The sequence below is a fragment of the Halteromyces radiatus genome (genome assembly GCF_025201355.1).
Source record: "Halteromyces radiatus strain CBS 162.75 chromosome Unknown BX664scaffold_12, whole genome shotgun sequence".
Classification (NCBI taxonomy): Eukaryota; Fungi; Mucoromycota; class Mucoromycetes; order Mucorales; family Cunninghamellaceae; genus Halteromyces; species Halteromyces radiatus.
Genome location: NW_026251698.1, coordinates 383,669 through 397,596, shown reverse-complemented (window position 1 = coordinate 397,596; position 13,928 = coordinate 383,669). Strand labels below are relative to the sequence as shown.

Here is a 13,928-nt window from a genome sequence, read left to right as displayed (position 1 = left end):
CCCAGTCCAACTGGTACATTGGATAAACGAGCAGCTAATTATAAATTCAAACGTAATAATATGAAGCATGCCACTCATGCAAATTCTCGAGTTGGATCTATGGTTTTAGAATTCAATGCATTGGCTCAACATGATACTATTCAGGATGATGAATCGGCATCTGCATGGTTATTATTGGATAATAAAAATTTAAATGCTGTTACTGCTGCTGCTGCTGCTGCTGCTACTACTTCTACTACCATACCGCAGAATTCAATCTCCACTGATCATCGATCTAGTAAAAACCTTCATCATCATAGTTTATCAAGGAAAGAAGCTTCTCATTTATCAGCTTTGATTAATCCGGATATACATCCTCATCGTAATAGCCGTGAAAGAAATAGTCCTTATATTCATGTAGAACGATTACGTAGCAGGTAATTTTTTTTTCTTAAAAAAGAAAAAGACACTCATTTTTATGCAACTCATTGTTCACATTTTTTTTTTTTTTTTTTATGTATGATTCAGAAATACCTCCTTTGACACATTGTTAAAACATTTAAATTCTCTCAAGTCAAGTCTTGAAAATGAATCAACATCTTGGGTAAATGAATTTTTATCTCGTCGTCATGATGGTTTATCTGCACTGGAACATGTATTGGATCGACTTTGTACAAAGAAGAAAAAGTAAGTTATTAAATTTTCAAGACCGACAATCCTGTGTTAAAAATCCAACTTTTTTTTTTTTTTTTTTTTTTGTGCTTCTCCTTTCTTTCTTTTCTTATTTTTTTTTTTTTTTTTTTTCGCGTATTGAAGAAAAAAGTCGTCTAGGACCAATGATACTGAAGAAACTTGTCTATTGGAATGTATTCAATGTATTCGATTACTTATTCATAATGAGGTAAGTCTGAAACGTGGAAAATTATTTGGTATATATATATTATATATATATATATATAAAAAAAAGGAGCATCCCAGGAGTGGATGGCAAAAAAAGGAGTGGTTAATAATTGTTGATGCTGATGTCAATTGATGCTTCATACATATGTATTATACATTCTGTCATTATTAATACTCTTCTTTCTTTTTTTTTTCTTTTTTTTTTTTTTTTTTATCCTTTATTTCTTTTAGGTGGGGTTACAACAGGTGATAATGCGTCCTAGTATTTTACACCAGTTACTTTTCTCATTATTTACTGCCTTGACTGCTGTCCTTGTTGATCATGGTCAGCGTGTACAAAATGAATCCACTTCTCTCTTTGGCAAATCACCTTCCTTGTCCTCTATTGGCTCTCACCTTTTACCTTCCTTTTCAACTTCGGCCATTACCAATGTACAGACTCCTTCCAACAATAACAATACTAACACTAACTCTTCAACTATGGATTCTCTCAACAAAACACAAACAACATTGTTCAAGATATGCTGTCAAGTATTCGAAGTATTCATTACCCTTTGTCTCTTATCTCATCGATCATATGAAGCACTTTTACAAACACTCTCTGAAATTCGTGGTGAACAATATCGATTTGAGCGTATTATTCGAAATCTTTGTTCTTTTCGTTTGGACCTTCCTGTGGTGGATCCTTTGGTATGGGAATGTAAAACAAGTGCTCTGACCTTTTTCAACGCCATTGTCAACTCTTCTGAAAGTATTGAAACAAGGTGTGCTTTGCGAACTGAACTAGATCGACGTGGATTTGATGAATATCTTAAGGTAAAAAAAACATTAAAACATTTAGCAATTATATATATATATATATATATATATATATCTCATACCTATCTTGTTATCTTGGTTATAATTATTTAGATTTTAAGATCAAGTTCATCTATCACCAATCAAGTGGAAAATCAAATCAAAATGTACCTGAAAGACAAGAAAACCGATTTAGATCTCATTCGCAGTGTGGAAAATGTCAAACGACAAAGTGTGTGGAGGTAACATTTTGAAAAAGAATAAAAAAAAAAAATCAATAGTCGATCAAATGAGAAGTAATCACCTTTATATATATATATGTACCTTGTTATAGTCATTCCGATGATATTATTTTGTCAGCCCTCAAATCATTGAATGACGATCCTGAAATGTACTATACTGTGGTAGATACCTTATGGGAATTATTAAAACTTGGTCAAGACAAACTCGGTCAAGATAAAAGGTAGATACAAATTAAATAATGATTTAGACTAAAATGGTTTTTTTTTTTACCACTTGATTTTCTTCTAGTCTTGCCATGGATATTTGGAGCATTATCAAGACTTTGGCAACTACGATGACTTCTGTCAAATCAAACGGTAAATGGTCAAAAAAAAAAAGAGGATCTGGCAAGATCTAACAACTCTTTTTTCTTTTAATGATTTTAGGTGATTTCCAAACTCTAGTATTACAATTTCTGCAATCCACACAACCTATTGTTGGCAAGTTACCTATTGAAATGCTAATTGATGGAAAATGTATTGATGAGGATTCCGCTCCTGCTGCCATGATGGATGCTAGCAAGAAGACAACCAACTCTCTGGAAGACTTGGAAGGTTTACGTAATAAAGTGGAAGAACTCAAGGATACTTTACACTCTACTGAAGAATCACTGACCAAGATGCGGCGAGAAAAGAATGATCTTGCAATGAAGGTCAAGGAACGTGATAACAAGATTATATCAATGCAACAGGAACACCAAAGGGAGATGTCAACCGTTCAACATCAACTGAAACAACAGCAACAGCAACAGTATCAACAACAACAACAACAACTATTGTCGCCAAAATCTCCCACTACTCCTTCACAATTGTCAACTATTCCTTTACCACCACCGCCACCTCCTCCTCCTCCACCACCACCACCACTTCCTCCTTCAGTTGATCCATCATGTGTAGCCAGAAGAAGAAGTATGAGAAAACGAAGTTCTTCAAGATCCTCCAAGTATTTGCACCCATTAGCTCTGAATCTCTGTTTCCCTTCATTGAAGTCTCTACATGAAAACAACGTTACCTCACCTACAAGTCCAACATCTGCTTTGACATCATCTTCAACATTATCAACAGATATGACTATCCCCGGTATTCCTCCTCCACCTTTCCGCCCAATGGTTATGGATGATTCTTGCTTGCAACACATACCGACGATCACTATGAAAGTAAGAACAAAAAAAAAAAAGATGACAATAGTTGATTGGTTGATTTTACCTAAACAATTTTATTTTTGATGACAGCAATTCTTTTGGTCCAAGCTCCCTCAAGAACGTATCCGAAACACTGTTTGGAAAGAAATAGCACCCTCTGAACCTAACAGTAACGAGCTATCAATATCCACTACTTTCGACAACGAAGGGAACGAATCAACAGTACAAAAGAATGCAGCGGAACAAGGTGACGCAACCGTTGAATTGGATACTGTAGAATTGGAACGTTTATTCAAGAAAACGCAGGGCGTACGACAGTATTCAAATAGTCATCATCATGATACTCCATTGGATACACCAAAACTTCGAAAACAAAAACTGTTGACCTTGTTGGAATTCAATCGTGCGAACAATATTGGTAAAAAACAAGACCAGAGGAGAATTATATGATAATTTCTTTTTTTTTTTTAATGACTGATCTTTTTTTTTTTTTTTTTTTTGATGATCATGATCATAGCTATTATGCTTGCTCGTATCAAGTTGACGTACCCTGAAATCCGTGATGCCATTTGGAATATAGATGACAACCGACTGACCATTGACAATCTTATGGCCATCCGACAATATATTCCAACTAAAGAAGAAATCGAAATCATCCAAGAATACGATGGCGATCTTGATATGCTTGGCAATGCTGAACGATACTTTAAAGCGGTAAGTTTCAATCAAAGACGTAAAAGGCGTCACACTGTTGTCAAAAATGTATGACCCATTTTATTTTCATGAACTAATTGTTTCTTTACTTTATTCCAATAGATTATGTATATTCCTCGATTGGCTGATAGAATAGGTTGTATGATCTTCCGAAGGAAATTCCATTATGAACTCCAAGAAATATTGCCTGTAAGTTGTAATATATATATATATATAAAATATAAATATATATATATATATTTATATGGATAAGCATGGATCTCACGCGATGACTTTTTTTTTTAAAAAAAAATAACTTTGTTCTTATATTCAATTTGACTTTCTAGGAATTGGATATCTTACAGCAAGCCATTGATGAACTTCGCCATAGTCACAGATTTAAAAAAGTATTGAAAACAATTCTTGCTATTGGAAACTATTTGAATGGTCATACTATTCGAGGTAACGCTTATGGATTCCATTTGGATGCTCTGTTGAAGGTGATGATGACTTTTTTTTTTAAAAAAAAAAAAAAAACTCCCTATTTTTGCTATTAACCTGACGTTCTGGCATATCTTTCTTATATATATATAATAGATGCGGGATACCAAGGCTGAAGGTGAAGGTGTTAGCAATTTACCAACACTTCTTCATTATCTGGTCTACTTTTTATCCAAAACTGGTCAAGACGTGGTCGATTTCAAAGATGATGTGATTCATTTAGAAGCTGCGGCTAAACGTAGGTTTGAAAAATGATAATTGATTGATTGAATGAACTATTGATTATATGTCTTCATCCACTTCTATATTTTCTTAGTATCACCACCAGCGTTGTTTGCTTCGGTCAATACCCTTAGTGGAAATCTTTGTCAAATTAGAGATGAACTCAGCATGCACCAACGAAAACGAATGTCTGCTCTACAAATTGATCGATTTACGGAATCCATGGAGGTAAGAAAGTACAACATCTATGTTGAAAAAAAAAAAAAAAAAAAAAAAAAAAAAAAAACTAACTAACGAAAAAAAAAAAATGAACTCTTGTAGGAATTCTTGATTGAAGCCGAACCTATAGTTAACAATGTGAAGAATATGACAAGAAGAATTGAAGATGAATTGAAAGATTTGATCATGTATTATGGTGAAGACCCTGCCGTGGTGAAATCTGAAGACTTTTTCTCTATCATCTACACTTTCTCATCTTCTTTCGAAGTAAGCCTTAGTTATCTCTTATATCTATATATATTGACTTTTGATTTGATACATTATAGAAAGCCAAGGTAGAAATTCATGAAGCCAGAGAAAGAGCACTAAGAAGACAACGACAACAGCAGGAATTACTCAAGGTATATAAATAGATATAACATTATTTTAAGGGGGTATACTAATAGTTATCTTGTTTTGGTCTCATCGTGTAGAAGAAATCCATGGATTTATTAGCGTCTCCATCACTGTCAACATCATCTACACTGACTTATTCAAATCACAGTAGATCAACCTCATATGGGGACTTGGGTATTGCTGGAGAACGACCATCTACACCTAGTACCATTGCAACCATGACAACGACGACAAGTAGCCAATGTCCGAATGATAATGATGAAGGATTTGATCAAGTTTTAAGAGAATTACGTGCTGGATTGAAACATGGTGATCATTCATGGCGAGTGAAACAATTGAAGAAGAAAACTATTGACCATTGTGATGATCAAGTGCTCAAAGATCAAGTCACTCCTGATAGGACTGCCTCCCTGACCACTGTTATAGTTTGATGTTAGTTTATCATTTACTATTTTTATTCTTATTATTATTATTATTATTTCGAATGCTTTTGTTTATTCCAATACATCCTATTCGTATTTTCATAATAAACATTTTACTTTTACTATTATTATTATTATATATTATCATCATTATCAGATTTCAAGAAATGATAATTGATTTACTGATCCCTTTTTTTTTTTTTTTTTTTTTTTTTTTTTTTTTTTTTTTTTTTTTTTTTTTACTACTGCCAATTGAAGAAATACCCAGTAACTGTTTCTTTTTATATTACTGATTTCAAGGACAATAATATCCAATCAATAATAGATAATTATCAATTGGATATTATTATTATTATGATTATTATTAAGAAACCTGTTTGGTGGTTGATCATTAGCATAAAATATTATATATAAAAAAAAAAAAAAAATAATAATAATTTTATTTTCAATTTTTACTTTCATTTTTACTTCCCCTTTTATTTTCATACTATTTTTTTATTTCACTTATTCTTTTCGTTTTCATTTTCTTTTTCATATTTTATTTTTTTAACCTTAAATTTCAAATAGTATAAATACCCCACCTTTTTCCTTTATTTTTCTTTTTCTTTAGTTAATCATCAATATATTTTTTAAATAAATCTTTTCTTTTCATCCCTACTTGATTGTATTGTGGATTATCTATTTTGATTGGCTCACTTTGTTCTATATTTAAAGTCAGAACAATTTTACTCTACTTCTATTTTCCAAATTTGGAACAAGACTTTATTTTTCTTTACTTTACTTTTTGTTTTATTTTATTTCTTTTCTTATACGTGTGCTTGCGTAATCAAGTACTGGTGCTCACTAAACAACTTATTCTCTTTCAATCATCCGTTTTACTTTTTCAATTTTGAACCTACAAACCAAAAAATCACTTAACAAAAAAAAAAAAAAAAAAAAAAACAAACAAAAAAAAATGTTGAAGAAAAAAAAAAAAAAAAAAAAAAAAAAATTTTATTTATTTATTCTTTTCATATACCGATGATAGCATATAGGTCACATCCATATCACCTCCATATCACATTCATCTCATGTCAATACCACCTATATCCCTTTCATCTATATGATCACTATATCTTTCATCCTTTTTTAAAAAAAAGTATAAATACCCCATCTCCTTTCCCCTCTTCCTTTTTTTTTTTTAGTCAATAAATATTATATTTTTTGAAATATATCTTTTCTTTTCATCCCTACTTGATTGTATTGTGGATTATCTATTTTGATTGGCTCACTTTGTTCTATATTTAAAGTCAGAACAATTTTACTCTACTTCTATTTTCCAAATTTGGAACAAGACTTTATTTTTCTTTACTTCACTTTTCTTTTTTATTTTATCTCTTTATCTATACGTGTGCTTGCGTAACCAAGTACTGGTGCTCACTATAAACATTATTAACTTTCAATCATCCGTTTTACTTTTTCAATTTTGAACCTATAAACCAAAAAATTCCTCAACAAAAAGAAGGCCGATCGACAAAAAAGGAAACTCTATAAACTAGTGAAAAGAAGCAAAAAAGCAATCGCCCCCAGGTAGGCTCGAACTACCAACCTCCTGATTAACAGTCAGACGCGCTAGCCAATTGCGCCATGGAGGCGAAGTTGAAATTTGAACTGGTCTTCTCTAAATAAATCTAATTCTTAAAAATTCAGGCAAAACGGAATGAATCCGTATGATGAATGTAAGAGCCGGATGAAAGGAATGTGCAGTCTGACTTGACGGAGGGAGTAAGGAGTATTTTGGTCCATATGCTGGATTTAAAGCTCAAGGAGGCCACATAGATCTGATTCTTTCTTTTCTTACTCTTTCTTCCGCCTTTTTTTTTTTTTTTTTTTTTTTTTTTTTTTTTTTTTTAATAACCAATTAGTACATGACTTCCGAATATAACTCACAGCAATATACAACGTAGTCAGGACAATCCATTTACTCCAAAATACTATCATGAATGTTATGGTAGGTATAGCAACCTGCAACATTACACATACGTAGTAAGTAGACGATGATAAAAATACTAATTCGTGTGCTCACTTTATTTTATTTAATTCATACAAGGCGTGCCTTCAGTGAAAGGAATGGATTGACTTGATTGATGATAATGTGAAGAATAGAGGATTACAAGGTAAGTAGATACAGTGTTCTACAAGGGAAACAAAGAGATAAACTGATATGGTAGTTAATTCATTCTTCACCATTTATCTATATAATTGACCAAGGAATGTTCTTTGTTTCTCTATACAAACATGATTAATTAATTAACACGACAATTTTTTTTTTTTTTTTTTTTTTTTTTTTTTTTAGGACAGTTTCTACGGATCCCTCTTATTTGACTCAAAGTTTTGGTGGGACTCAGTGATACAAGTATGATTGGTACAGTAGTTAAATTTTATATAGGATCTCTAGAATGGTTTATTTACTAAAAATAATCTTTTCTTGTATTTTTATATTCACTCCCAATTTTATTTTCTCTTTACTGCCAGTTTGATTTTCCATTCATTCTTAATTTGATATTACCTTCACTCCCAATTTTTTTTTTCTTTGTCTCAATAAACTGTACAACGGAGTCTGAACATTACACGCGTGTGATAGACTGCAAAACAAAAAAAAAAAATCCTCTTGTTACTTTTTTTTTTTTAGTTTTTTTTTTCTTCCTTTTTTTTCTTTACTCCATATTCATTGATTTATAACTTTTACAATAACATGATGGCGGAAGAACATAATTGGAAGTTTGCTCAATGTTTTGGTGATAAAAGTGATTCAGACGATATTACAGAAGGTAAAAAACTGATGAAGACGATAACAAGACTACCTTGACGAATAAGAAAAGGATTATTATCTTCAAAGAATTGGAATATAGAAAAGAGAACTATGAACTTATTATTATTTATTTTTAGCGGATATCATTACGACTGTTGAATTCGACCAAACAGGGGATCTATTAGCAAGTGGTGATAAAGGTAAACTTTCTAAAAGAGAGAAAAAAGGCACTAAACTAGATCAGTTGACCTATTCCTTCTTGTCTCTCACGGGTTCTTTTTGATATATATATATATATATATTCTACTATTTATTACACGTAGGTGGTCGTGTTGTTTTATTTGAACGAAATAATACTGTAAGTTACATATATATAAAGAAGTGATAAAATAGATAGTATCAGTTAGGTTCACTAACTTTTTTTTTTTTTTGGGTATTTAGAAAAAAAGTTGTGAATACAAATTTTATACCGAGTTCCAGTCTCATGAAGCAGAATTTGATTATCTCAAGAGTTTGGAAATTGAAGAAAAAATCAACAAGATTAAATGGTGCAAAAGACAAAACTCGGCTCATTTTTTATTAACAACCAATGGTAAAAAAAGAATGATCATCGTTTGAAAAAAAAAAAAAGTTGATCTATTTCTTCTTTATAGATAAAACGATCAAATTATGGAAAGTATTTGAAAAATCTCTTCGAATGGTTGCTGAAAATATAATGTCACCGTCAAAAGTTCCTGCTGGTCAGATTTATATTCCAAAGTTGACCCATCGTGACACCATCATTGCCGCCGTTCCCCGAAAAATTTATGCCAATGGTTAAGTTGAAAATAATAAAAAAAAAAAGTATGAAATTTGTCAGATGACATGAATCATTCATCTCTCTCTCTTTTTATTATTATTATTATTATTATTAATACGACTATAGCCCATGCGTACCACATCAATTCGATCTCAACAAATTCTGATGGTGAAACATATATCTCGTCTGACGATTTACGCATCAATTTGTGGAATTTAGACATATCCGATCAAAGTTTTAGTAAAAAAAAAAAAAAAAAAAATTAAGACAAAACATAATAGAATATAATGAATCTTACCTTTTTTTATTTTTATTTTTTTAGATATTGTTGATGTCAAACCTGCCAATATGGAAGAATTGACAGAGGTGATTACTGCAGCAGAATTCCATCCTTATCATTGTAATACATTTATGTATAGTTCAAGCAAAGGATCCATCAAACTAGGCGATATGCGTGCATCAGCATTATGTGATCAACATGCTATTGGTAAGAAAACGACTGAAGATAAAAAAAAAAAAAAAAAGCGATATTGAATAACATCTTTTTTTTTTTTTTTTTTTTTTGGTTTTGTAGTATTCGAAGAAGCTGAAAATCCTGCAAATAGATCTTTCTTCTCAGAGATCATCTCATCCGTATCTGATGTCAAGTTTAGTCAAGATGGTCGGTATATCCTTTCTAGAGATTATCTTGGATTAAAGATTTGGGATATCAACATGAACTCAAAACCCGTACAAACCATTCAAATTCATGATCAATTACGCAACCGATTATGTGATTTATATGAAAATGACTGTATCTTTGATAAGTTTGAATGTACCTTTAGTGCAGATGGAAAGTAAGTGATGTATAAAAATGAAATAACATTATTCTAACGATCTTTTTTTTTTTTTTTTTTTTTTTTTAGCTCTGTATTATCTGGATCTTATAGTAATACTTTTCATATATTTGATCGTGAAGGAAAGACGGATATATCTTTACAAGCGGACAAAACTGCATTCAAAGCCAAACGACTAGGATCAACCAAACATAGGATGACTTCTTTAGGTGGTGGTGTCAGTAGTAGTACGAGTGGTATGAACTCTGACAATATGGATTTTAACAAGAAAATTTTACATGCATCCTGGCATCCAAGGGAAAACTCAATTGCTGTAGCTGCTACCAATAATCTATTCATTTTTACGTAAGTGATGAAAAATAAATAATAATGATAATAATAATGAAACCTTATGAACACTTATTATTCATTTTTATTTATATATAGAGAATAAATATACAAATCGATATTGTTTTCCACTGTGCGGTCCTGGTCTTCCTAGGTTGTAATTAGTTTCTACCTTTTTTTTTTTTTTTTTTTTTTTTTTGTATTCAAACATACCATTTATAGTTCTTTTTTTTTCATTTGTTTCTCCTCTTTCCATTTTTTTTTTTTTTTTGTTACCTTTTCAATGATGCATTTTTGTTCTTTTATTTTATTTTATTTTTCCAGAAAAAAGTGTTATTATGAATAAAAAAAAAACAAACAAACCAAATTTAAACTACTGCATTGTGTTCTTTTATTTTAGGATGATCAGGCATAAATAAAAGTGATTGTCAGGTAGAAAGTAAGACTTGTTATTCCGCCATTATACAGAAATATCCAATTAAAAGTGGATTCTTCTTATTAGTAACCTTTACTTTTTTTTTCTTTTTCACTAATGGGCATACATAAGACAACAAGAAGATATATATGAAAAAAAAGAGAATGAAAATAGATTAGTTTTTATATTATTGAATAAAAAAAAGTCGTTTTTAGTATCCTATTTGTATGTGCTCTATTTTTATTGGACCAATCCAACGTTTTTTTGGCGCACTTTGAATAGTCTTCAAATTTTAGAATATTTATTATACCTTTTTTCTTTTTCCTTTCCTTTTTTTTTTTTTTTTTTATTATATAACATTATATATATATATATATATATATATACATTTTGATACATTATGACTGGGCTGGAAGTCAGCAGCCAAAAGACTTTATTAAAAGCAACTATTCTTGGACTAATTGCCGCGGCTGCATTCTCTTCACGTCTTTTCAGTATTGTGCGTTATGAATCAGTCATCCACGAATTTGACCCTTGGTAAACAACTCACTTTATATCATCCTTGTTCATTCTTATCTTTAACTCTTTATTTCTTATTTTTATATATATATCTAGGTTCAACTATCGTGCCACGAAAATGTTAGTGAAGGACGGTATATACGAATTTTGGAATTGGTTTGACGATCGGTCCTGGTATCCTTTGGGACGCGTTGTAGGTGGAACAGTGTATCCTGGTCTGATGGTCACAGCAGCAGCTATTCACAATGTGCTTCATTATCTTCATTTCCCTGTCGATATTCGCAATGTATGTGTACTTCTCGCGCCCGTATTCTCAGGTGCTACCGCGTTTGCTACGTACTTGCTGACCAAGGAACTCAAAGATAGCTCGGCAGGTTTATTAGCAGCAGCATTTATTGGCATCGCACCAGGTTATATCTCTCGATCAGTAGCTGGATCATATGATAATGAAGCTATCGCCATCTTTTTACTTATGTTCACCTTTTATCTTTGGATCAAGGCCTTGAAATTGGGTTCTTCTATGTATGCTGCCTTCTCTGGTTTCTTTTACTTTTATATGGTCGCTGCTTGGGGTGGTTATGTCTTTATCATTAATATCATTCCTCTACATGTCTTTGTCCTTATGCTCATGGGTCGTTTTTCAAGTCGTGTTTATGTTGCCTATTCCACTTTTTATGTTTTGGGTACTTTGATGTCTATGCAAGTTCCTTTTGTTGGTTTCCAACCTACTCGTACCTCTGAACATATGGCTGCATTAGGTAAGTTTTTTTTTTTTTTTTTTTTTTTTTTTTTTTTTTTTATATATATTGGATTAACTAATTTCATTTATCTTATAGGTGTATTTGGACTTTGTCAAATTCTAGGTTTTGTTGAATTATTACGTGGTCATTTACAAGCCAAACAATTCCAAGTTTTACTTAAAACTATTGTGATCGGTACTTTTGTTTTGGGTTTCTCTGCTTTGGTGCTATTAACTATTGGTGGATATATTGCTCCATGGACAGGTCGTTTCTATTCTCTTTGGGATACTGGTTATGCAAAGATTCATATTCCTATTATTGCATCTGTGTCAGAACATCAACCTACTGCATGGCCTTCCTTCTTCTTTGATTTGGAAATGTTGATCTTTTTATTCCCTGCTGGTCTATACATGTGTTTCCAGAAATTACTTGATGAACATGTATTTGTGATTGTTTATAGTGTATTTGCCTCTTACTTTGCTGGTGTGATGGTGCGTTTAATGTTGACTTTGACTCCTGTTGTATGTATCTGTGCTGGTATTGCTGTATCTACTTTATTGGATACTTATCTCAACGTTTCTTCCACTACACAAACCACGACTCCCGAAAGCTCAACTGGAAAGGCATCAAAGAAAGGAAAACATCATCATCATCATCATCATCATCAAAACGAATCATCATCTACAACCCAATCAAGTGGTGGTATTGCCTCTATAAGTCGTGATTCTCGTGCATTGGTTGTCTTTAGTTTTACATTTTTCCTTATTGTGTTTGTGTGGCATTGTACATGGGTAACATCAAGTGCTTACTCAAGTCCTTCCATTGTTTTGGCATCACGCAATGCAGATGGCTCTCAACATATTATCGATGATTTCCGTGAAGCATACTATTGGTTACGCAAGAATACAAAGGAAGATGCCAAGATCATGTCATGGTGGGATTATGGATATCAAATTGCAGGTATGGCAGACCGACCAACATTAGTGGACAACAATACATGGAACAATACACATATTGCAACAGTAGGCCGAGCCATGTCATCTGGGGAAGATGATGCATATGAAATCATGCGACAACATGATGTTGATTATGTTTTGGTCATTTTTGGTGGATTACTGGGCTATTCTGGTGATGATATCAACAAATATCTGTGGATGATTCGTATTGCTGAAGGAGTATGGCCTGATAAGATCAAGGAATCCAACTATTTCACGCCATCAGGGGATTATCGTGTCGATGATCAAGCATCTCCTGCCATGCGTGATTCTTTGATGTATAAGATGAGTTACTACAGATTCAACGAACTATTTGGTGGTCAACCTCCCATGGATCGCGTACGACGTCAACATTTACCTGTCAAGGGACCCGAACTCTCTGTACTAGAAGAAGCTTATACCTCAGAAAACTGGATTGTGCGTATCTACAAGGTCAAGGATTTGGATCCTCTAGGTCGACATCATAAGGCTGCTGCGGATTTCGAAGCTGGCAAGAAGAAAAAGAAGAAGACTTTAAGCAAGAAAAGTCGTGATCGTCGAAGACGTGCAATGGAAGATTTAGATTAGAATTAAAAAAAAAAAAGAAGGACATATCATTATTCTCTTCCCTTTAGGATATTTATAGTTTTAGCTGTTATTCGAATAAAATCAGAATTCTTTTTTTTTTTATATATATACCGAAAATGGCATTTTATTTATTCTATGAAAAAAAAAAAAAAAAAAAAAAAAAAACAACGTATGGCTATTGGAATGAGTTAGTTTTCAAAAAGGTATCATTTCACTATCAATATCCGGAGACACTATCATTTTTTTTTTTTTTTTTTGAATTGAGATCTGTGATATGAATAAAGCGAAGAGTGGTATATACATGTTTTACTCGTAGCGGTTTTATGGAGTGATTGAAGGTTTAAAACTTCAAATTGGGATTGGAAGGTTTCTTTTTAGAGTAGGTG

At 32.1% G+C, this 13,928-nt stretch overlaps 3 protein-coding genes and 1 non-coding gene across 4 annotated transcripts; 3 read left to right on the top strand and 1 right to left on the bottom strand.

Moving 5' to 3' along the window:
- Nucleotides 1–783: 783 nt before the first annotated feature.
- On the top strand, nt 784–5,670 carry BX664DRAFT_287781 (uncharacterized protein). Its single transcript, XM_051541765.1, has 15 exons — nt 784–880; nt 1,111–1,695; nt 1,792–1,919; nt 2,012–2,140; nt 2,209–2,276; nt 2,346–3,115; nt 3,191–3,518; nt 3,618–3,814; nt 3,917–4,003; nt 4,141–4,293; nt 4,391–4,532; nt 4,611–4,744; nt 4,838–5,002; nt 5,062–5,136; nt 5,209–5,670. Exons 2-15 carry the CDS (start codon nt 1,132–1,134, stop codon nt 5,560–5,562), a joined length of 3,294 nt encoding a protein of 1,097 aa, XP_051395883.1. The 5' UTR covers nt 784–880; nt 1,111–1,131; the 3' UTR covers nt 5,563–5,670.
- Nucleotides 5,671–7,113: 1,443 nt separating this feature from the next.
- BX664DRAFT_t129 lies at nt 7,114–7,187 on the bottom strand. The gene has a single exon. It is a non-coding gene; the product is annotated as a tRNA-Asn (tRNA).
- A 1,023-nt stretch (nt 7,188–8,210) lies between these two features.
- Nucleotides 8,211–10,478, top strand: BX664DRAFT_344173 (protein phosphatase PP2A regulatory subunit B). The gene is made up of 10 exons (XM_051547431.1): nt 8,211–8,363; nt 8,482–8,544; nt 8,668–8,702; nt 8,786–8,936; nt 8,998–9,159; nt 9,270–9,383; nt 9,466–9,630; nt 9,718–9,979; nt 10,049–10,324; nt 10,406–10,478. The coding sequence occupies exons 1-10, from the start codon at nt 8,288–8,290 to the stop codon at nt 10,410–10,412; spliced, it is 1,311 nt and encodes a 436-aa protein (XP_051395882.1). The 5' UTR covers nt 8,211–8,287; the 3' UTR covers nt 10,413–10,478.
- Nucleotides 10,479–11,087: 609 nt separating this feature from the next.
- Nucleotides 11,088–13,650, top strand: BX664DRAFT_389605 (Oligosaccharyl transferase STT3 subunit-domain-containing protein). Its single transcript, XM_051549549.1, has 3 exons — nt 11,088–11,258; nt 11,337–11,998; nt 12,077–13,650. Exons 1-3 carry the CDS (start codon nt 11,122–11,124, stop codon nt 13,540–13,542), a joined length of 2,265 nt encoding a protein of 754 aa, XP_051395881.1. The 5' UTR covers nt 11,088–11,121; the 3' UTR covers nt 13,543–13,650.
- Nucleotides 13,651–13,928: the final 278 nt, after the last annotated feature.

Bases quoted from the DNA above. Each gene is read 5' to 3' on its own strand.
- BX664DRAFT_287781 (XM_051541765.1), top strand. From the start codon at position 1,132: ATGCGTCCTAGTATTTTACACCAGTTACTTTTCTCATTATTTACTGCC. The intron at 4,533-4,610 runs GTAGGTTTGAAA...ATATTTTCTTAG, and splicing joins TTTAGAAGCTGCGGCTAAAC to TATCACCACCAGCGTTGTTT. The intron at 5,003-5,061 runs GTAAGCCTTAGT...GATACATTATAG, and splicing joins CTTTCTCATCTTCTTTCGAA to AAAGCCAAGGTAGAAATTCA.
- BX664DRAFT_344173 (XM_051547431.1), top strand. From the start codon at position 8,288: ATGATGGCGGAAGAACATAATTGGAAGTTTGCTCAATGTTTTGGTGAT. The intron at 8,937-8,997 runs GTAAAAAAAGAA...TCTTCTTTATAG, and splicing joins TTTTTTATTAACAACCAATG to ATAAAACGATCAAATTATGG. The intron at 9,160-9,269 runs GTTAAGTTGAAA...ATACGACTATAG, and splicing joins CCGAAAAATTTATGCCAATG to CCCATGCGTACCACATCAAT.
- BX664DRAFT_389605 (XM_051549549.1), top strand. From the start codon at position 11,122: ATGACTGGGCTGGAAGTCAGCAGCCAAAAGACTTTATTAAAAGCAACT. The intron at 11,259-11,336 runs GTAAACAACTCA...ATATATATCTAG, and splicing joins ATCCACGAATTTGACCCTTG to GTTCAACTATCGTGCCACGA. The intron at 11,999-12,076 runs GTAAGTTTTTTT...TTTATCTTATAG, and splicing joins TGAACATATGGCTGCATTAG to GTGTATTTGGACTTTGTCAA.